The sequence below is a fragment of the Neoarius graeffei genome, chromosome 13, assembly GCF_027579695.1.
Source record: "Neoarius graeffei isolate fNeoGra1 chromosome 13, fNeoGra1.pri, whole genome shotgun sequence".
NCBI lineage: Eukaryota > Metazoa > Chordata > Actinopteri > Siluriformes > Ariidae > Neoarius > Neoarius graeffei.
This window is the reverse complement of record NC_083581.1, coordinates 44,928,393-44,950,782: the sequence shown is the minus strand read 5'-3', so window position 1 is coordinate 44,950,782 and position 22,390 is coordinate 44,928,393. Positions and strand designations below refer to the sequence as shown.

The window sequence follows — 22,390 nt, the reverse complement described above, 5'->3', positions numbered from 1 at the left end:
AGATGACATTTTTTCCACAGATATTTCAACAAAACAATGCAAAACCACATTCTGCATACATTACAAAGGCATGGCTGCAGAAAAAGAGGGTGCCTGTCCCCAAAAGAGAATGTGTGGTGAATTTTTAAACCAAAAATGACAATGATGACCTTGTACTGTTGCACACCTTATGGCTTGTTTGCAGGAAGAATGGGACAACAAAACACCTGAAACACTTCATCACTTGGTGGCTTCAGTCCTTAAACATCTTTTAAGTGTTGTGGGAAGGAATGGAAACATTATAAAGTGGTAAATGCTTTACCATCCCAACTTTTTTGAAATGTGTTGCAAGAATCAAAATTGAAAGTGCTTTTAATTTCAGAAAAAAAAAATGCAATTCATGAAGCATGTCTCATAATGTGCTGTTGTCTTGTTTTGAGTACAATACGGGTCAAAGATAATTTACAAATCATTATTCTCTGTTTTAAATTCAGTTTCAACATACCGTCCCAACTTTTTCTGATTTGGGGTTGTATAATAGTATAGTACAGTAAAGCATAGCATAGAAGAGTATACTATAGTGTAACATAGTGTATAATAATATGAGTTAGCACAGGATAGGATAGTATTGAGTAGGATAATATAGTATAGTACAGCATAGAATGCTTTATTATAGTGTCGAGTATGGCATGGTATAAAAAGTATAGAATTAGAGTAGCATAGTTTAGTGTTTATACCATGCAGATATGGCTAATAGTATGTGTACCCCAGACCATCACACCCATATATACTTGTTGAACATCATTTCCTGTCAGATTTATTCCACTTTTGCTGTCATAATAATCTCCACTCTTCTGGGAAGGCTTTCCACTAGATTTTATAGCGTGGCTGTTGGGATTTTGTGTTCATTCAGCCACAAGAGCATGAGTGAGATCAGGCACTGATGTTGGATGAGGAGGCCTGGGGTGCAGTTAGCCTGGGAAATCCCATGCTGCTTTGCACAATCGTTCCGATCTGAAAAGACAGCATGGAAACTATGGTCTAAAGGCTCGCCTGAGTTAGGGAGCCAATCAGAGAGTGGGGAGGGGTGGAAAGACGGTGACGCGTACTACTCGACAAACGGAAGCTTGTAGTTTATTTGGGACTGTTTACGGATCACATTTAACATGGCGGCGAGCGATACGAACCAAACTTTCGATCAAGCTTTAGACACTGTTCTGAATAGTTTAGAGCGAAAGTTTGTTTTAAAAAAAGAACAGCGTTTGGCGTTACAGTCTATTTTTGTTTTGCCTTCTCCTTCCTTCTCTTCTTCGTCGCTCTAACTACATCACCGGGTACAACTGCCATGATTGGCCATGGGCTACGTATACGCCAAATGCTAGACATTCGCAACGTCCAATAAATGGCCGTTGACAATCGTAAACTACACCTCCCCTACAAGAAATTCAATAGGCGGATTCCAGACCATATTTCACTTGTGATATGGTCTGGTGTTAACCAGACTAGGGTGCAGTCAGTGTTCCAGTTCATCCTAAAGGTGTTCAGTGGGGTTGAGGTCAAGGTTCTGTGCAGGACTCTTGAGTTCTTCCACTCCAAACTTAACACACCATGTCTTAAAAGATGTTTTGTGCATAGTGGCATTGTCGTGCTGGAACAGGTTTGGGCCCCTTAGTTCCAGTGAAGGGAAATTGTAATGTTCTAGCATAGAAAGACCTTCTATACAATCACATACTTCAGAACTTTTGGTAACAGTTTGGGGCGTTTTATATAAATATACCCACCATAAGGCTCAGTCTGTGTGTGTGTGTGTGTGTGTGTGTGTGTGTGTGTGTGTGTGTGTGTGTGTTGATGTGAATGGCACCAAATAGTGCTGCCGAAAGCAGCATGAGAATTCTCTCTCTCTCTCTCTCTCTCTCTCTCTCTCACACACACACACACACACACACACACACACATATATATATATATTTTCATGCATAAAATTATGGGACAGAGACTGAGATTTGAGAATTAGAGCTAAATATATGAAACACTGTGTGTGTATGTGTGTTTCTCTGGGGGTTACAGCCACATGGAGATCGTTTTAAAACGATCTCTGTCCAGACGAGCATTTTGGCTCCATATTAAAAATAATATCCAACCATACTAACACCCCTGAAAATCCACATCACATGACCATTCATGTACAGTGGTGCTTGAAAGTTTGTGAACCCTTTAGAATTTTCTATATTTCTGCATAAATATGACCTAAAACATCATCAGATTTTCACACAAGTCCTAAAAGTAGATAAAGAGAACCCAGTTAAACAAATGAAACAAAAATATTATACTTGGTCATTTATTTATTGAGGAAAATGATCCAATATTACATATCTGTGAGGGGCAAAAGTATATGAACCTCTAGGATTAGCAGTTAATTTGAAGGTGAAATTAGAGTCAGGTGTTTTCAATCAATGGGATGACAATCAGGTGTGAGTGGGCACCCTGTTTTATTTAAAGAACAGGGATCTATCAAAGTCTGATCTTCACAACACGTTTGTGGAAGTGTATCATGGCACGAACAAAGGAGATTTCTGAGGACCTGAGAAAAAGCGTTGTTGATGCTCATCAGGCTGGAAAAGGTTACAAAACCATCTCTAAAGAGTTTGAACTCCACCAATCCTCAGTCAGACAGATTATGTACAAATGGAGAAAATTCAAGACCATTGTTACCCTCCCCAGGGGTGGTTGACTAACAAAGATCACTCCAATAGCAAGGCGTGTAATAGTTGGTGAGGTCACAAAGGACCCCAGAGTAACTTCTAAGCAACTGAAGGCCTCTCTTACATTGGCTAATGTTAATGTTCATGAGTCCACCATCCTGGAGAACACTGAACAACAATGGTGTGCAAGGCAGGGTTGCAAGGAAGAAGCCACTGCTCTCCAAAAAGAACATTGCTGCTTGTCTGCAGTTTACTAATGATTATGTGGACAAGCCAGAAGGTTATTGGAAAAATGTTTTGTGGACGGATGAGATCAAAATAGAACTTTTTGGTTTAAATGAGAAGCATTATGTTTGGAGAAAGGAAAACACTGCATTCCAGCATAAGAACCTTATTCCATCTGTGAAACATGGTGGTGGTAGTATCATGGTTTGGGCCTGTTTTGCTGCATCTGGGCCAGGATGGCTTGCCATCATTGATGAAACAATGAATTCTGAATTATAGCAGCGAATTCTAAAGCAAAATGTCAGGACACCTGTCCATGAACTGACTTTCAAGAGAAGGTGGGTCATGCAGCAAGACAACGACCCTAAGCACACAAGTCATTCTAGCAAAGAATGGTTAAAGAAGAATAAAGTTAATGTTTTGGAATGGCCAAGTCAAAGTCCTGACCTTAATCCAATCGAAATGTTGTGGAAGGACCTGAAGCGAGCAGTTCATGTGAGGAAACCCACCAACATCCCAGAGTTGAAGCTGTTCTGTACGGAGGAATGGGCTAAAATTCCTCCAAGCCGGTGTGCAGGACTGATCAACAGTTACCGGAAACGTTTAGTTGCAGTTATTGCTGCACAAGGGGGTCACACCAGATACTGAAAGCAAAGGTTCACATACTTTTGCCACTCATAGATATGTAACATTGGATCATTTTCCTCAATAAATAAATGACCTAGTATAATATTTTTGTTTCATTTGTTTACCTGGGTTCTCTTTATCTACTTTTAGGACTTGTGTGAAAATCTGATGATGTTTTAGGTCATATTTATGCAAAAATATAGAAAATTCTAAAGGGTTCACAAACTTTCAAGCACCACTGTTCATTGGATATGGGTATGCCAATATAAACAGGAAGCTATCATCTACTCTACAGCTGGTTGCTTAGCTGCAGGAAATACTACGAATGAGAAACAGCAATGGTGAAAAATAAGATGTAGGCAGTTGTAGCATTATAAAATGCAGAATTTAACTGCACACCTGCTGCTAGTTAACATAAGAAGGTTAGCAACGCTTCTAATTCCACTGATACCATTTGTTTTCTTCCAGAAAAGGGTCATGTGATGGGCGTGTGATGGATCAGGGAAGGATACGTCATGACTGATGAGACCTAAGCAGGACACAAACGTTGGTGTCTGCATGATCGTTTCCAAACAACTCCGTTTTTGCCTGTTCAGGCTAAAACGTAACCCCGGATTTTTCAATCTAAAACATGATCAGCAGTGTTTCCAAAAGCCTCCACTTTTGGGGCTTGAAAACTCTGGAGTAGTGTGGACACCAGGCGTAAATGTAGCAAAAGTTTACTTTGTGTTTCTCTGTGTATATCTGTGTGGATGAGGGTGTTTGTCTGTTCGTGTAGGTCTTTTTTTAATGCGACATTACATTCAGGTGAGGTGTTGTGTAGATAATGTGTGTATAAATAGTTGTGATGTCATTCCGTCTCTGATTCACACTCCTTACTCATTGACATGTTGTATGATGTCACTTCCTGTTTGCTCCCTAATGTCCAAACATCCAGAGCAGGAAGTGCGGCATTTCCTGCCACAGTAGTGAAGTGTATGACTGCAAAAACACGTAGCATTTGTGACAAATCTTTTTGCTGTGAATAATTTCAGTCGTACGGTGACGAATTTCTGAATCAGTGATGAGGGATGTGTCGATAATCATTTGTATGATATCTATCATAAGGTTTACTCATTAGAATAATAGGCCATGCCCATGCAGTTCAGTGCAAGAGAATGCAGTCTTGCTATAGGATTAGATTTACTCACGTTAATTTTATTTCATTGATATGTTTATCAGTAATAATGACCTGTTGTTTTTATCAAATAAGATTGTGTGTGTGTGTGTGTGTGTGTGTGTGTGTGTGTGTGTGTGTGTGTGTTTTTAAAAAAAAAATTCCAAGAGTAGTGCTTCAATCTCAGGAAGTGTTGACCAGGAATGACTCCTGGATCCTAATGTGGGGACTTTCCTTTGACTCGTGTGTGTGTGTGTGTGTGTGTGTGTGTGTGTGTGTGTGTGTGTGTGTGTGTGTGTGTGTGTGTGTGTGTGTGTGAGAGAGAGAGAATGATTTCAGACCATGAAACTGGACTGTTAACACACCTGAACACAGATGTGGCTGCACACACTCATTCAGGGGCATCACTACACCAGAGGGGTGTGTGTGTGTGTGTGTGTGTGTCCTCTCCATTTTTGATTTTGTCTGTCTGTCTCTCTCATGCAGTAATTCATATAATTTGTGTTGCTTAAGTGTCAACTCTTATCCAGAATAAGGTGTGTGTGTGTGTGTGTGTGTGCATGTGTTAGAGAGAGAGAATGGTTGGTCATGATACACTCTCTCTCTCTCTCTCTCTCTCTCTCTCTCTCTTTACTGATGTCACAGAGGTGTGGACTGTTCAGTCAGACGCTCAGCACTACAGAGACAGTACTCACTTGCTCAGTGTGTGTGTGTGTGTGTGTGTGTGTGAGAGAGAGAGAGAGAGAGAGAGAGGTTGGAGTATGGAATTACACTTCAGAAGGATTTTACTGTGTGGAATAATGAGACGGAGGAAAGTTCAGTAGCTGTGGGGCTGAGGAGGTGAGACGCATTACTTGTGTACACACACACACACCTTTTAGTTTTATGTGAACAACAGGAGTAGTGTTTGTTGCCATTTAGACTAACTGTAAAAGGAGTGGGTGGGTGTTTTTGTAAAAGTGTGCATGTATATGTAAAGGTATTTGTTTATTTCTCTGTAAATGTGTGTGTATTTGTGAAAGTGTGTGTGTGAGAGAGAGAGAGAGAGAGAGAGAGATATTTAGTATTGCTGACCAAAGAGTTTTAGCTTTGCACAGTAGCATTATCTAACACACACACACACACACACACACACACACACACACACACACACACACACACACAGAGTAGGTATCTATGACTTGATGTAGTGATGATCATTTATATGATATCTAACAATATTGTATTTTGGGGATGTTTCATTTTATTTTCACTCTGTATTCTGGTAATGAGGAGTTTCCCTACATAGGCAGCATCATTCCTCAGAGTTTATACTCTATAGATCAGACGTGTTCCAGAGTGTGTGAAATATCTTTATTTTGTTATTATATTCTGTGTATGGGGCAGCACGGTGGTGTAGTGGTTAGCGCTGTCGCCTCACAGCAAGAAGGTCCGGGTTCGAGCCCCGTGGCCGGCGAGAGCCTTTCTGTGTGGAGTTTGCATGTTCTCCCTGTGTATGCGTGGGTTTCCTCCGGGTGCTCCGGTTTCCCCCACAGTCCAAAGACATGTAGGTTAGGTAAACTGGTGACTCTAAATTGACCGTAGGTGTGAATGTGAGTGTGAATGGTTGTCTGTGTCTATGTGTCAGCCCTGTGATGACCTGGCGACTTGTCCAGGGTGTACCCCGCCTTTTGCCCATAGTCAGCTCAGCTGAGATAGGCTCCAGCTTGCCTGCGACCCTGTAGAACAGGATAAAGTGGTTACAGTTAATGAGATGAGATGAGATTCTGTGTATGCTAACTAGCTGGGCTGTCAAATATCTACATTGCTCGCGAGCTCACAATAAATTGTCAAGTCAGGACATAAAATATCTCCTATTTAGAAGTTGGATGAATTCCAAGGGTCCTTATTTTGGACAAGTTTAATTAGGGGGGAAATGTAAAATGTTGACTTTTTTGGACTTTACTGTAATAATAAACAATAGTATCAACAGACACTAAAAATGAATATTTAATGAAAACAGGATGAGGAATAGGTCCTCATTGTGCATCGTTATTAGGACATGTTCAAACACCTGCCTAATGCAGACCTGATGAGAGAAAAAGATCGATCAATTCTGGCTGGGGTGGATGTGTGAGGAAAGATACTTGCTCTTCAAGATACTTCCTTTTCAAGGAAAGATACCCTCATCCCCCCCCCCATACACACACACACACAGAGTTCCTTTTCTTGGTACACTGTTACATCTTTAATTGCATTTCATACTTCCATAGTATCATCAGTGTGTGGTTGAGAGAGAAAATTTCTGTTGATACACACACAACCACAGAGAGAGAGAGAGAGAGAGAGAGAGAGAGAGAGAGAGAGAGAGAGAACGGTCAGTGTAGCAATCCAAAAATGCAGTAGTTATTCATAACCAGTGACCCAAATTAAAACCCAGCTCACTGACCATCTCTTTCTCTCACTCTCAAATAAGTGTAAAGTGGAACACACATTGTTACAGTATTAAGGCGCATTAGAGTGTTACTGATTATGAGATTGTGATCAAACATTCTATTATGAAACAATTTTGAAATGTTTTACAAAGTTCAGCTTTCATTTCCTGATATTCAGGGCAACACAGCATGCAGTGGTTAGCACTGTCGCCTCTCAGCAAGAAGGTTCTGGGTTCGGACCTCATGGCCAACTGAGGCCATTCTATGTGGCATTTTCATGTTCTCCTTGTGCCTGTATGGGTTTCTTCTGGGTGCTCCGATTTTCCCTACAGTCCAAAGACCTGTGGATTAGGTCAACTGGCTACTCTGAATTGCCCGTAGGTATGAATGTGAGCACGAATGGTTGGTTGTCTCTGTGTTAGCCCTGTGATAGTTTGGTGACCTGCCCAGGGTGCACAGCTGGGATTGGCTCCAACTCCTGCTGCAACCCTATGGAGCCCCTAAAGGGATAAGTGTTAAAAATTAATAAAAATAAAAAGTATGTGGTGCACACATCACATGTTAGTTTACATCTTCTGGTGCATTTTGCGTTCTCAACTGTATCCCTCTGGATGGCCATTCTCCTGTCAAACACTTCATCATGTTTATGGAGTTCAGGCTTCTCATGCGGGTTTTTAAAATTCATTCATTCATTCATTCATTCATTTATTTTAAAAACAGGGCAGCACGGTGGTGTAGTGGTTAGCGCTGTCGCCTCACAGCAAGAAGGTCCGGGTTTGAGCCCCGTGGCCAGCGAGGGCCTTTCTGTGTGGAGTTTGTATGTTCTCCCCGTGTCCGTGTGGGTTTCCTCCAGGTGCTCCGGTTTCCCCCACAGTCCAAAGACATGCAGGTTAGGTTAACTGGTGACTCTAAATTGACCGTAGGTGTGAATGGGAGTGTGAATGGTTGTCTGTGTCTATGTGTCAGCCCTTTGATGACCTGGTGACTTGTCCAGGGTGTACCCCGCCTTTCGCCTGTAGTCAGCTGGGATAGGCTCCAGCTTGCCTGCGACCCTGTAGAACAGGATAAAGCAGCTAGAGACAATGAGATGAGATGAGATTTTAAAAACATGTCCCTTTAGGGGCTCCATAAGAGCCTGATGGATAAATGGTATAGATGATGGATGGCTAGATGGATTTCCTTATATTCACATCAAGAGTCAAGAGAGCTTTATTGTCAATCCGTCCATATACAGGTATACAGTGCATTGAAATACTGTTTCCTTCAAACTCCCCATGGTGCATTTATAGAGAAATAGAAAGATTACAAAACAAGGTATATAAATGGCTATAAGTACAATAAACCACATTAATGACAAGACAAAGATGGGTGCAACATAACATTCGCACACAAATGCACAATGTCCATTTTGGTACAAAAATACAAGAGACTGCGGTTCAGTTTGAAGAGTTCAAGTTTTACCAGGATATTACACCAAGACAAGACAAGGGTTCACATATAGGTTAACCTTAAAACAATCAATCTACCAGGGCTCACCTCAGTAACATACTTAACATCTGGATGAAAATATCAGGAAATGAAACCTCAACTTTAAATCTATTATCTACATTATTTTTTTCCCGTCTCAAATCCAGATGTCTTCAGTGTCCAGCAAAAACAAAATAATTGGCCTTGCTGTTCCAATACTTTCAGAGGGAACACTGTATATATTTATTTACATTTACATTGTATTGAAATTATTATAATTATACAACAAATTTATGAACTGAAGAATTTTTATTGCACTTTGCTCTGTTTTTAAGGATTTATAAGGAATTGATAGACACTTGTCAGTCTCATCATTTTTTAATCTTCGAAAAAAATTTCAAATTTAATTTCTTTAAAAACTTCATTTTCTCAATGTGCCTGGTGTCTGTGTGAGGAAATGCTCAGCATGATGCTAAATGTTTGAGATTGCGCACTGAGCAGTGAGAACAGTTCACAATATTTCACAATCACGTTTTCTTCTTCTTCTTTTGGTTGCTCCCGATTAGGGGTCACCACAGCGGAGCTTTCGTCTCCATTGCTCTCTGTCTTCCGCATCCTTCTCTACCACACCTGCCACTTTCATGTCCTCTCTCACCACATCCATGTATCTCCTCTTTGGCCTTCCTCGTTTTCGTTTGCCTGGCAGCTCCATCCTCAACATTCTCCTTCCAACATGCTCTGCATCTCTTCTCAGGATGTGCCCACACCATCTCAGTCTCATCTCTCTTAGCTTAATTCCCAAGCTCTCCACATGTGCTGTCCCTCTGATGTGCTCGTTCCTTATCCTGTCCAACCTTGTCACTCCCATCGCAAACTTTAACATCCTCAACTCCGCCACTTCCAACTTTGCCTCCTGTCTCTTCGTTAAGGGTACGGTCTCCAATCCATACATCACAGCTGCTCTCACTACTGTCTTATACATCTTACCTTTCACTTTTGCTGGGACTTTCCTATCACAAATTACTCCCGAAATCCTTCTCCAACTGCTCCACCCTGCCTGCACTCTCTTTCTCACCTCACTATCGCAGCCCCCATTTTCCTGCACAGTTGACCCCAGGTACTTGAATTCACCAACTTTCTTTACGTCTACTCCTTGCATCTTCACTACACTCTCATCCCCATTCTCATTGATGCACATGTATTCTGTTTTGCTACTGCTCACCTTCGTTCCTCTTCGTTCCAATGCATACCTCCATCTCTCCAAACCCAACTCAACTGCCTTTCTACTTCCACCATATATCACAATATCATCCACAAACATCATGTTCCATGGTGACTCTTGCCTCACTTTGTCTGTCAAGCTATCCATCGCTATCACATAATTAACTATAATTAGCCAGAGCACATTAATTTGAAAATGTACTTGGAGGAGACTAAACACACACACACACACACACACACACACACACACACACACACACACACACACAGAGGTTAATCACAGCAGATGTTACTCTACTCCAGCTATTCAGATCAGTGAATGCAAATGAGGGTTTGAACAATGAAGGGTTGTGTGTGTGTGTGTGTGTGTGTGTGTGCGCACGGTGTTCTCACTCTCTCTAGCTTATTGATGGTCAGCCTTTGTGTGCCCCCCTTCCCCTTGTACACTCAACTCCTGGGGTTACCATAACAACAGTAGTGTTTCTGTTAAACCTCCCAAAACTGGAACGTGTGTGTGTGTGTGCGTGCGCGAGATGGTCAGCATGCTGTGGTCTTGAGGTGGGTTTAATTTGGGTCACTGGTTATGAATAGCCCTTTCGAGTATGCACAGTTACACTGGTGTGTGTGTGTGTGTGTGTGTGTGCGTGCGTGCATTGGCATGTTCCTTCATTTGCTAACGTTTTAAGAAAAACACTTGCCTCAATCACGGCTTAACTTGAAGCAAAAACATGCAGTGTGCCATTTGGTTTCATTAGTTGTTGGTATGAAATTTTCACAACAGGTTAGGTTTCAGTGCAACTTTTTCTTTTATTTTTTTAACATCTCTGTTAGCAACTTTCCTGTTAAAAGACTCACTGCAGTTTTTTAAGTATAAATTATTTGTAAAAAAAAAAAGTGTAATAACATAAATGTACATAAAATTTAAATATAAATCAGTAAACAATAAAATTTACATAAAAGGATTTTCATCTAAAAGTTAAATAAATGACTTGCTATGATTATAACTAATGTACTGAATAGCTATATATGGTACTAGTCAAAAGTTTGGATACACCTTCTAATTTGTTTTTTTCCCTTCATTTTTATTAATTAAAATGCACTTCACATCTTAAAGTAATGATGGATGTCATTTCCGTTTACTTAGTTGAGTGGTTCTTGGCATAATATGGATTACTACAGTTGTGGAATAGGGTTATTTACTCATCTCATTATTTACTATTTACTGTTTGATCTCATACGCATTAAGAAGGCAAGAAATTACCCTAATTAACTTTTGACGAGACACACCTGTTAACTGAAAAGCATTCCAGGCGACTACCTCATGAAGCTGGTTACGATAATGCCAATAGTGTACAAAGCGTCAAGGTAAACAGTGACTACTTTGTAGAATTAAAAATATGAAATGTATTGTTTTTAAAACTTTTTTAAAAATTCCATAATTCCATATGTTCCATGTTATTTCATAGTTTTGATGTCAGTAGTGTTTTTAAAACTATGTATTTTTAAAAATACATATAGACTGTGTGTATTTAAAACTAATGTGATGTGATATAAACTAATGTGATATCTATCTATCTATCTATCTATCTATCTATCTATCTATCTATCTATCTATCTATATCACACAATGAAGATCAAGCACACAGCTCACTTGGGAACTGCAGTGGGGGGTCTTTATGTGACCATTGTGCTATTGATCAGAGATAAAACCTTCCTTCTCTTAGTGTGTGTGCGCGAGAGAGAGAGAGAGAGAGAGAGAGAGAGAGAGAGAGAGTGGGGGATCTGGAAACCAATGGACTAAGTTGAAAATTCATTATTGCATTAGTTTTTTTACACACATACATACATAATACACATTCACACTCCCCTTTAACCAAAGGTGCATGCCACCTTATTCATGTGTGAGAGAGACAGAAAGAAAAAATAAAGAACACAAGTTGACAGAAAGACAGTAATAAGAGAGGGATACAGATGGACGGGGGGGGGGGGGGGGGGGGGGTGTTGCAACACCTTAAAGAAAACTCGGACACAGAGCAGTTCTGTAGAAGCCTGTAGTGTGGAGGGGGTGGAGCTACAGGGAGTGTGTGTGTGTGTGTGTGTCTGTCTGTCTGTCTCAGTGTATGTTTCTCACACAGACAGAGAGGTCATTTTCACTACGGCTGCTACGGATAAATTTGTGTGTGTGTGTGTATAAACTGAGGATTTACAGAAATTTGTGAGTGAGCGCACACACATGCGCACACACTCCCTGCTCCCTCTGTGTTTGCGTGTGTGTGCGCGCGTGTGCGTGGGGGATTAGTTAGACCGAGCGTGAGATGGCACTGGAATACTAAATGGAAATGTGAAGAGGAGAAACTTTTAAAACTAGACGCAGACCACCATGCCAACAGGTGAGACACGCGTGCGCGCACAATGCATACTACCATTTGCTTTTATTGTTTCAAGATTTGTTTCAGTTGTGTGTATGTCGTTTATTTTCAGTGGACTGTTTTGTCATGATGGATAGTATATTATTCTGTCTCTCATTCCCACCCACCCCCACTGACCTAAATTAGTCTCCCACAGTGTGTGTGTGTGTGTGTGTGTGTGTGTATGGGCTGATGGCGGGATAAGAGCAGTTTAGAAAATAACTCCCTCAAAATGAGACATCCAAAAGACCAAGCAAGACAGACAAAAAGAGAAACGGAGACATTCCAACAGTAACAGAGTGACAAACAAAGAGAGAAAGACACACAAGGAGAGACCAACAGAGAGAGACGGTTAGAGAAAAGAAAATTATGGGAACAGAGAGACAGACAAATGGAAAGAAAGAGAGACAGAGCTGGACAGATAGAAGGACAGATGGGCAGAAAGATGGACAGAAGAGCCGGTGTATGTTATGCCTCTCTCATACCAAAGACCAGGGTTGGACCGGAGTTATTTGACCAGTGTTCAACCCTTCTTTTGTCAGTTCAAACCAAGTGAGTCAACACGGGTTAATCCCTATTCATGACAATTCGGATAGGACCTGAGTTACAACCCAGGAGAGATGCATAGCAATTAACTGGCAGGCTAGAAATGAGGGGATCACACACACACACACACACACACACACACACACACACACACACACAGTGTCTGGATCTCATGTGTGCCTTTCCCTTTTCTCTGTGCCTGTTGTAAGTGAGGTTTTCTTTATGCTGGCTTTAGTTGATACCCCATATGATGAGAACACGATTAAATATATTTGTGTGTCGTTTGTGCATGCAAAAATTGAGAGTTGGGTTGCAAAGCCAAGTCAAACAACGCAGGTTAACCCTTTGAAACACATCAGCGTGGGTATAACCCGGGTTGGCCACTTGGTATGAAAGGGGTATTTAGTTACAGCTGGAACTCTGAAGTGTTCACTACTTCCTGTTTACCAATAATGCATGGTGCTTGTTAGTCTGTGCTACTGAGGGTACTGAAGGTACTTAGGGTACTTCCATCTAGTTAGCCTTTCTGCTAAGTAAAACATTAAAACCTACATGTAGCATGTGGATCTTGTGAAAATTAGTTGGTTTTTAAATACTGGAGGGTAAAATGATACACTCACTGTTCATGTGTCAAAGTCAAGGCTAATCATTTTGGTAGCTAGCTGTTGTGTTAACTATGATATTACTCATAATGCACTGCGAGTGTCAGAAATGGCGAGCTGAGGTGAAGTGAGGACCGAAGAGCAGACACAAGACAGGCAGTGTACAAAAAGAAACTTCTTTAATGAAGTACAGGGCAGAGGTACAATAGGGCTCAGGCAAAAATCAGTGGTCAAAGAATGGGTCAAGAGGTCAAAACACAGAAGAGCAGGCAGGCACAGTCAGGGACAAAAACATCTTCACAAAAACTGAAGAAAACAGGGACAAGGGAAACCCAGGCAGAGGAAGCAAAAAACACAATCCAAAGGAACAGGCAGGTAAGACAGGGGCAAAAACTGGACAGAAAATTAGACAAAAAAAACACAGAACGATACAGGCAGGGGGAATCGAGAAGTGGAGGGTGGGGATAGGGAAGTGGAGATAAGGGGTTTGACTTGGGAGACATGGAAAGTTGGGTGAATACGGCGCATGGTTACGGGCAGAGACAGTCTTACAGAGCAGGGATTGATTACCTTGGAGATGGGGAAGGGCCCTATGAACCTGGGAGCCAATTTGCGGGAGACCGTCTTAAGGGGCAGGTGGTGAGTGGAGAGCATTACCCGCTGCCCCACCCGATAGATGGGAGCTGCTGAGCGGTGTTTGTCGGCTTGCTCTTTAAACATCTTGACAGAGCATAGGAGCTTCTTCCTGGTCAATGCCCACGTCCTCCTGCAGCAGCACACAAACACCTGGGCAGAGGGCATGGCGACGACTTCTTCTTGGATGGGGAAGAGTGGTGGTTGGTACCCCAGAGAGCACTGGAAGGGGGAAAGACCTGTAGCAGAGGTGGGTAAGGAGTTGTGAGCATACTCTATCCAAGGAAGGGTCTTGCTCCAGGAGGCGGCATCCTTAGACACCACGCACCTGAGGGCCACTTCCCGCTCCTGGTTGGCCCGTTCCATCTGTCCATTGGTATGAGGGTGAAAACCTGAAGACAGACTGCGAGAAGCACCAATGAGTTTACAGAAAGCTTTCCAGAATTGGGCAGAGAACTGGGGTCCGCGGTCTGACATGATGTCTGAGGGGAGTCCGTGTAGATGAAAAGCATGGAGTATCAGCAATTCAGTGGTCTCTTTGGCGGTGGGAAGCTTGGGCAGAGGGATAAAATGAACAGCTTTAGAAAAACGGTCAACAACAGTGAGGATACGAGTATTGCCACCTGAATTAGGGAGTCCTGTGACAAAGTCCAGGGCTATGTGTGACCAGGGCTGGTCGGGAACAGGAAGGGGTCTCAGCAGGCCAGCAGGGGGTCTGTTGCCAGTCTTGTTCTTGGCGCAGATGTCGCAAGCTGCCACAAACCTCTGGACGTCCTCCTTGATGGATGGCCACCAAAAACGTTGTCGGATGAGTGCCAGAGTCCAGGCTGCTCCTGGGTGGCATGCTATTCTGGAACCATGACCCCACTGCAACACCTGTGCCCGCACAGAAACAGGAACAAAAAGATGGTTAGGAGGTGCATTACTGGGTCCTGGATCCTGCTCATGGGCCTTCTGGACCAGGGTTTTCACCTCTAACAGAGCAGCCCCCACCAGGCACCGTGGAGGAAGGATGGTCTCAGGGGAGGTCGATTCCTCCTGGAGGGGAGAGAACATTCTGGACAAGGCATCGGGCTTACCATTCTTAGAGCCTGGGCGGAAGGAAAGTGTGAACTTGAAGCGAGAAAAGAAGAGAGACCATTGGGCCTGGCGATAATTGAGGCGCTTGGCAGTCTTGAGGTATTCGAGGTTCTTGTGATCTGTCCATACGATGAAGGGAAGGTCTGATCCCACCAACCAATGTCTCCATTCTTCCAAGGCCAGTTTAACAGCCAACAGTTCCCTATTGCCAATGTCTTAGTTTCTCTCAGAGGGGGAAAGCTGACAAGAGAAGAAGGAGCAAGGATGAAGCTTGTTGTCACTAGCCGATCTTTGGGACAATATGGCTCCGACCCCTGACTCCAAAGCATCGACCTCAACCATGAACTGCCAGGACGGATCTGGAATGGTGAGTATGGGTGCTGACGTGAACCTTTGTTTGAGCTCGGAGAACGCCTTCTCGGCCCCTTCCCCCCAGCTGAAAGGGACCTTGGTGGAAGTTAGAGCCGTGAGAGGCCCAGCCACCGTACTAAAGTTCCTGATGAATCGCCTGTAGAAATTCGCAAACCCCAGAAACCACTGGAGTTCTCGCTGAGAGGATGGGGTGGGCCAGTCCGCAACTGCCTTGAGTTTCCGGGGGTCCATCTGAATCAATGCAGGGGAGATAATGAAGCCCAGAAAGGAGACAGAGCTTCTATGGAACTCACATTTTTCGGCCTTAATGAAGAGTTTATTTTCCAAGAGTCGTTGAAGGACCTGCCTGACATGGATGTGGTGTTCATCAAGGGAGAGGGGAAAAAATCAATATATCGTCCAGATAAACAAAAAGGTTAAGATAGTCCCTCAGGACATCATTAACGAGGGCCTGGAAAACTGCGGGAGCGTTAGTGATCTAAAGATGTTCCTAGGAGAAGATTGCGATATTGAGTTGGGGAAGCGCATCGCCTCAGATCGCGCAAATTGGCGGCGTCTCCTAAAGTCTGCCAAATCTCATCTGAGTAATTGTGAGCAGGCAGACCCGTTGAAAGACGGATGAAGACCTGATCAAGGTACAGGGTAAGGTTAGTCAGGCCAAATGGGACCACAAGATATTCGTAGTGGCCTGTGGGGGTGTTGAACGCCGTCTTCCATTCGTCCCCTTCCCTGATCCTCACGAGGTGGTAAGCATTGCGCAGGTCTAGCTTGGTGAAAATCTGGGCTCCCTGGAGTAACTCAAAGGCCGTAGTCATGAAAAGTAGGGGGTAACGGTTCTTGATGGTGATGTCATTTAGCCCCCGATAATCAATGCAAGGGCGCAAGGATTTGTCCTTCTTCTCCACAAAAAAGAATCCTGCCCCTGCAGGAGAAGAGGAGGGACGAATAATTCCAGCTGCTAAGGATTCGGTGATGTACTTATCCATGGCTTGCCTTTCAGAGGGAGAGAGAGAGTAAAGTTGCCCCTTGGGTGGTGCAGTGCCGGGGAGAAGGTCAATTCCACAGTCATAGGGCCTATGGGGAGGAAGGGAAACAGCTTGAGACTTGCTGAACACAGGTTTTAGGTCATTATACTCGGGAGGCACGTTAGAGAGGTCAGGATATTCACCAATGGTGGGCTGGAGCAGCTCGGCGTGAGGGAGGGCAGATCTCAGGCATGACGATAAACAGAATGAATCCATCCTAAAATGGTGGTGTTAGTCCAGTTGACATGGGGGTTATGTAGAATTAGCCAGGGCAGACCAAGAACTATGGGCACATGGGGATTGCTCATGATGAAAAACTGGATGGATTCAGAGTGGTTGCCCAAAATTCTTAAGGTGACCGGTGCTGTTTTATGGGTGATAATGGACAGACCAGTACCATTAAGGGTCAGGACAGTGAGGGATGGGGTAAGAGCCAGTAGTGGAATCCCCAGGCACTTGGCGGTGGTCGAGCAGATCAGGTTTCTGTCAGCCCCTGAATCAATGAGTGCCTGGAGGTCATGGGGCTGATTGCCATGGATGATGACCACTGGGAGGAGTGGTCAATTGGTAGGGGGCTGATTCTGGACATTGCCCACCAGGGCCCCTAAACTCACTGGTGGGCTCTTCCTTTTAAAGGGCAAGATTGGCAGAAATGCCCCAGCTGTCCGCAATAAAAACATGCCCTCATATCCCGATGGCGCTGTCGTTCCTCAGGTGAGATGCGGACTCGGTCTACCTGCATTGGCTCAGGGGAAGGGATGGGAGGCTAAGGGGGAGCAAGACTAGTCTGAGTTCTTTCTTTCACCTGCTGTCTGATCTGGGAGTCAATATGGCTGGCGAGGTCCATGAGACTGAGGAAATCAGGTGGCAATTCTCGTGAGACCAGTTCATCCTTGATGAAGTCTGACAGCCTGTTCAAAAATGCGTCAAACAAGGCACTCTCATTCCAGCCACACGATGCCGCCAAAGTGCGAAACTCAATCGCATAATCAAACGTGGACCGGGCACCCTGCCGCAGTCCCATGATTTCTCCTGCTGCCTCTCTGCCAGACAGAGAGCGATCAAAGGTTCGCCTAATCTCTTCTGTGAAATTCTTGAAGCTGGCACAGCATGGTGCATTGGCATCCCACATAGCTGTTCCCCACTCCCTAACTTTGCCAGTGAGGAGAGTGATGGTGTAGGCCACTCAAGAACGCTCTGTGGGGAAGGCCAGTGGTTGGAGCTTGGCAAGTACCTGGTTCTCTGTCGTATGACTGTGGGGTGGGAAGTCTCGGCTCCCTGAAGAGGGCTGGAGCAGGAGCTGGAGGAGCGGTAGGTGGAGGGGGTTGTGTAGGAGCAGATGTTACTTGAAGCTGTTGTAGTTGAGTGGCAAGAAGATTGAGAGTGTTAGACATGTCGACAAGGTTTTGGTTCACCTGTTGGATGTCCTGTTGGTGGGTCCCAAGGAGAGCTCCCTGCCTTTGCACCGCTGCTCTTAGGTGGGCAAAATCTGCTGGGTCCATGCTGGCCAGACTGTGCTGTCAGAAATGGCGAGCTGAGGTGAAGCGAGGACCCAAGAGCAGACACAAGACAGGCAGTGTACAAAAAGAAACTTCTTTAATGAAGTACAGGGCAGAGGTACAATAGGGCTCAGGCAAAAATCAGTTGTCAAAGAACAGGCCAAGAGCTCAAAACACAGAAGAGCAGGCAGGCATGGTCAGGGACAAAAACAGGACAGAAAAATCTTCACAAAAACTGAAGAAAACAGGGACAAGGGAAACCCAGGCAGAGGAAGCAAAAAACACAATCCAAAGGAACAGGCAGGTAAAACAGGGGCAAAAACTGGACAGAAAACTAGACAAAAAAACCACAGAATGGTACAGGCAGGGGAATCGAGAAGTCACAATACCAAAGAGCTGTAGTGAGGTGAGGAAAGTCTGCAAGAGGCAGTCTGGCAGCTGGAGTAGCTCCAAACAGCTCTTAAGAAGGCCCTGGCTGATGGGAGAGGAATGGTAGCAGGTGTGGGAGTGCCGCTTCCGGGAAAATGGCCTACAGCAGGGCAGGACTGAATTCCTGTCCCGGATCCAGCCTGGAGCCGGCATGGAAGTCCCACAAACTCAGGCATGGATGGACTGGACCGGACTGTGACAGCAAGTGTATTTTAACTTTACAATGATAACATTATCTCTCGCTAAAACTCAGATGTGTTTAGCGTCAGCATGCTAGTTTATACTAGCATGAACTGCTCTCTCAGACACATAGCTTTAGCACGATAACTGCTAATTAGTTAGCTGTCAGCTAGCAAGTAAAGTTATATTTCTGAAACAGTTACCGTAATACCATCTCTGGAAAAAAAGTGTTCGCAAAACAAAGTTGTAGCGCTAGCCATGGAGGGGGGGAATGTCCTGTCATGAGTAGCTAATGAGCTACTAGTGTTTGATGTGTCACCATATTTATGAGAAACTATGCTAAGTGTTATTACAGTGTAATATTAGCTGAATGAAATGTCTCATCTCATCTCATTATCTCTAGCCGCTTTACCCTGTTCTACAGGGTCGCAGGCAAGCTGGAGCCTATCCCAGCTGACTACGGGCAAAAGGCAGGGTACACCCTGGACAAGTCGCCAGGTCATCACAGGGCTGACACATAGAGACAAATAACCATTCACACTCAATTTAGAGTCACCAGTTAACCTAACCTGCATGTCTTTGGACTGTGGGGGAAACCGGAGCACCTGGAGGAAGCCCATGCGGACACGGGGAGAACATGCAAACTCCGCACAGAAAGGCCCTCGCCGGCCACGGGGCTCAAACCCGGACCTTCTTGTTGTGAGGCAACAGCGCTAACCACTACACCACCGTGCCGCCCTGAATGAAATGTATTCTCAGTAATTTATCAACACATCCGAGGTAAATGTTGATCTTCTTGCCGATTCTGTATCATTTCCATAGTCACTGAACCTCATCCTTAGAGTTAATGTGGAAATTTGATGTGTTATGAACACACATGGTTTAATGGTACACTTGGCTAACAATCTAAGCCAACGTTAGCTTGGACAAGACGTTGTGCCAAATTGAGGAGTTTAGGGTGGATATGCTGTATAAATCTGATGAATTAATTCACTAAGCTTGATGAAATGCAGTAAACATGAACACAGGCACTGATTAGCAGGATAGGGTGTGTTGGTGTTTATTTACTTCCTTCTTGCTTCCTATTCCCTGTAAACAGCAGAGTGCATTGTGAGACATTTGTACCATTAAAGCTATTTAGGTTACTTTCTGGACTTGTCTAATTCACAGTGTGGCTAAAAGCCTGAGAACGTGTGTGTGTGTGTGTGTGTGTGTGTGTGTGTGTGTGTGTGTGTGTGTGTGTGTAAAACTTATGAAAATGAGCTTTATATGTGGGAAGACAACACAATACACTCACTGTACACATGAGGCTATTGATTAGCATTAGATGCTGATTGGTTGGATATTAGTGTTTGTTTTATAGAAATATTAGGACTTTTTTGTTGTTTTTTTCATTCCATGCAAAGCACAAAAGCAGGATGGCTCAAAAACCTTTTAATAAATAATTCACAGGTATAAATGTGCTGATATTTACACAGCTGAACCATGCTGGTTGTTCACTGCTTTAAAGAGTAGTTAGCTCTGCCCACACAGTCTGACTGATCGAAAATATATCAGAAACCAAACTTTAAGCGGTGCTTTAGATGTGGTGGTGTAGGGTGAACACAGCTAAACACCATGTGTTATGTTCACATCATATTAACTATACACTGTGAGTGAACTGCTCTGTGTGTGTGTGTGTGTATATATATATATATATATATATATATATATATATATATATATATATATATATATATATATATATATATGAGTGATTCCACGCTTATGGGTACTGAAATGGGGACATGAACTTATTCACCTAAAGCCATTTCTTTTTTTACCATCAGGTCACAAAACATGTAATCTTTAATGAATGATATGTTAAAAGATAACTTGAATTTTCTGAGATGTAATAAAAACATATTTATGCCAAAGTCAAGCCTATGAGTTCCAAAATGATGTCTGTTACATTACTTCTGTTACGATTGTCCATCTTGCGTCTGTTACAAATTAATTACAATCTAGCTATATACCATGTTAATCTTATTGAAAGAATGTGTATGTTTATTCTACTACACATGTTTATTAATTATATTTGCTAAAATATCACCTTCCTATGTTTCAAAAAGTAATTCTACATTGTTAAAATTGAGAATATATATGTCCACAACACTTCTGTTATGTTCTGACTTTGGCATATAAATATGTTTTTATTACATCTCAGAAATTAAAGTTATCTTTTAACATATCTTTCATTAAAGATTACATGTTTTGTGACCTGATGGTAAAAAAAGAAATGGTTTTAGGTGAATTTTTAAAAATAAGTTCATGTCCCCATTTCAGTACCCATAAGCGTGGAATCACTCATATATATGTATATATATATATATATATATATATATATATATATATATATATATATATATATATATTGTGTGTGTGTGTGTATGTATGTGTAATAAAGCTGTTATAACAGAACTAAATCAGTTTAGGTTGAGATTTCAGTGATGGGAAACTGAAATGCAGATAAAGAGTTTATTATAGAAACATGAGCAAGTCGGACTCTTTACAGCATGATGGAGAGATAAAGAAAGACAGACAGAAGCGGCGACAGACTGAGACTGATAGTGAGAGAGACAGACAGAAACTGAGAGACAGAGGGAGGTGGATTACACCGTGATTTCAGCATGACTGAGTTTCTCCTCATTTCTCCATCCCCCCGGTCTCTGTTTCACTTTGTGTGTGTGTGTCTGTGTAGGAGCCCAGCTCAGCTTGATATAATCACCCTGTCTCAGTGTATTTAGCTTGCTGCAGAAGATACATTACTGGATCGCTTGTGTGTGTGTGTGAGCATGCATGCTTTTTTATAATGTTGTGTCTGTGTGGTTTAAAGGTGTGTCTGACTCTGATGTTTATCGTAACAGGTATAACTGAGCACAAAGTTTAGTATTCAGACGTTGTTGTGTGCATCTGGAGAACATAAGTAGCCACTTGTGCGTATGCATGTGTGATAAGACACACTCATTTTAAAACTTAACACACACTCAAAGAACACACACACACGCCACATTTCTTTAATTGTCCTTCCTGGTTGCCTTTCTTTGCATTGGCGCCCCTCCCATTGAGGACATGAGGGAAGAAATTGAGTTGAGGAAAAACATATTTGCCAGTTGAGATGAACATTTATTGATGTTATACAGGACATCTGCATCTACACACACACACACACACACACACGCGCGCGTGCACATACAAACACGCGCCGCTGTGTGATAACGCACTGAATACAATATGTGAAAACACATGACGTCACACTGAAAGATTATTTTATATGCTTATCAACTCCACTCATTGACAATAATTTATCAGCCGTTTAGTAAAGTTGTCTGTAAAAGTTTGTGTAAACCAAAAAGAACAAAATATTTCTATCAGATTTACAAAAGTTTCAGAAATGCTGATTTTCTTCATACTTGCTTGTGTATGTTGATCTCCTGTAAAGTGCAAAGCATGTTCTTGACCCAGCTCGTTTGCATATAGTGACACCCACAAAATTCCATAAAAGGTAAAGTGCACAGACAGCTAGGAGCATAAAATGAACAATCAGGGTAAACCTGAAAAACAGATGTGGAGGATATTTTGATTCACGTCACCAATAAAAGTATTATTAATATATAATAATAATAGAGCACTAAATCTTCCATCAGCTGTTTACAGCTTTTGGCTCTGCACAGACAGACAGGCCTCTACACTGTGTATAGTTAGGCATATCAGGTGAAAATTCAATCCAAATTGCTTGAAATTCTTCTCACTGAATTCAGAATTTAATGCTAAACAACATACTTT

General features: G+C 42.8%; 1 protein-coding gene across 4 annotated transcripts in view; it reads left to right on the top strand.

The window, feature by feature from the left end:
* The window catches only part of LOC132896758 (pleckstrin homology domain-containing family G member 1), a 78,187-nt gene that overhangs the window by 17,035 nt on the left and 38,762 nt on the right, over positions 1–22,390 (top strand). The window contains exon 1 of one of the 4 annotated variants that reach the window (XM_060937805.1): positions 5,364–5,529. The exons of 2 other annotated variants lie outside the window; for them this stretch is intronic. Coding sequence is in view for 1 of the 2 variants with exons in the window: in XM_060937804.1 (XP_060793787.1) it covers positions 12,172–12,181 (10 nt within the window). In the remaining variant the exon portion in view is untranslated. Of the gene's footprint in view, positions 1–5,363; positions 5,530–11,917; positions 12,182–22,390 lie in introns of those variants that run through there. One more of the 4 variants, XM_060937804.1, reaches the window with a different exon arrangement.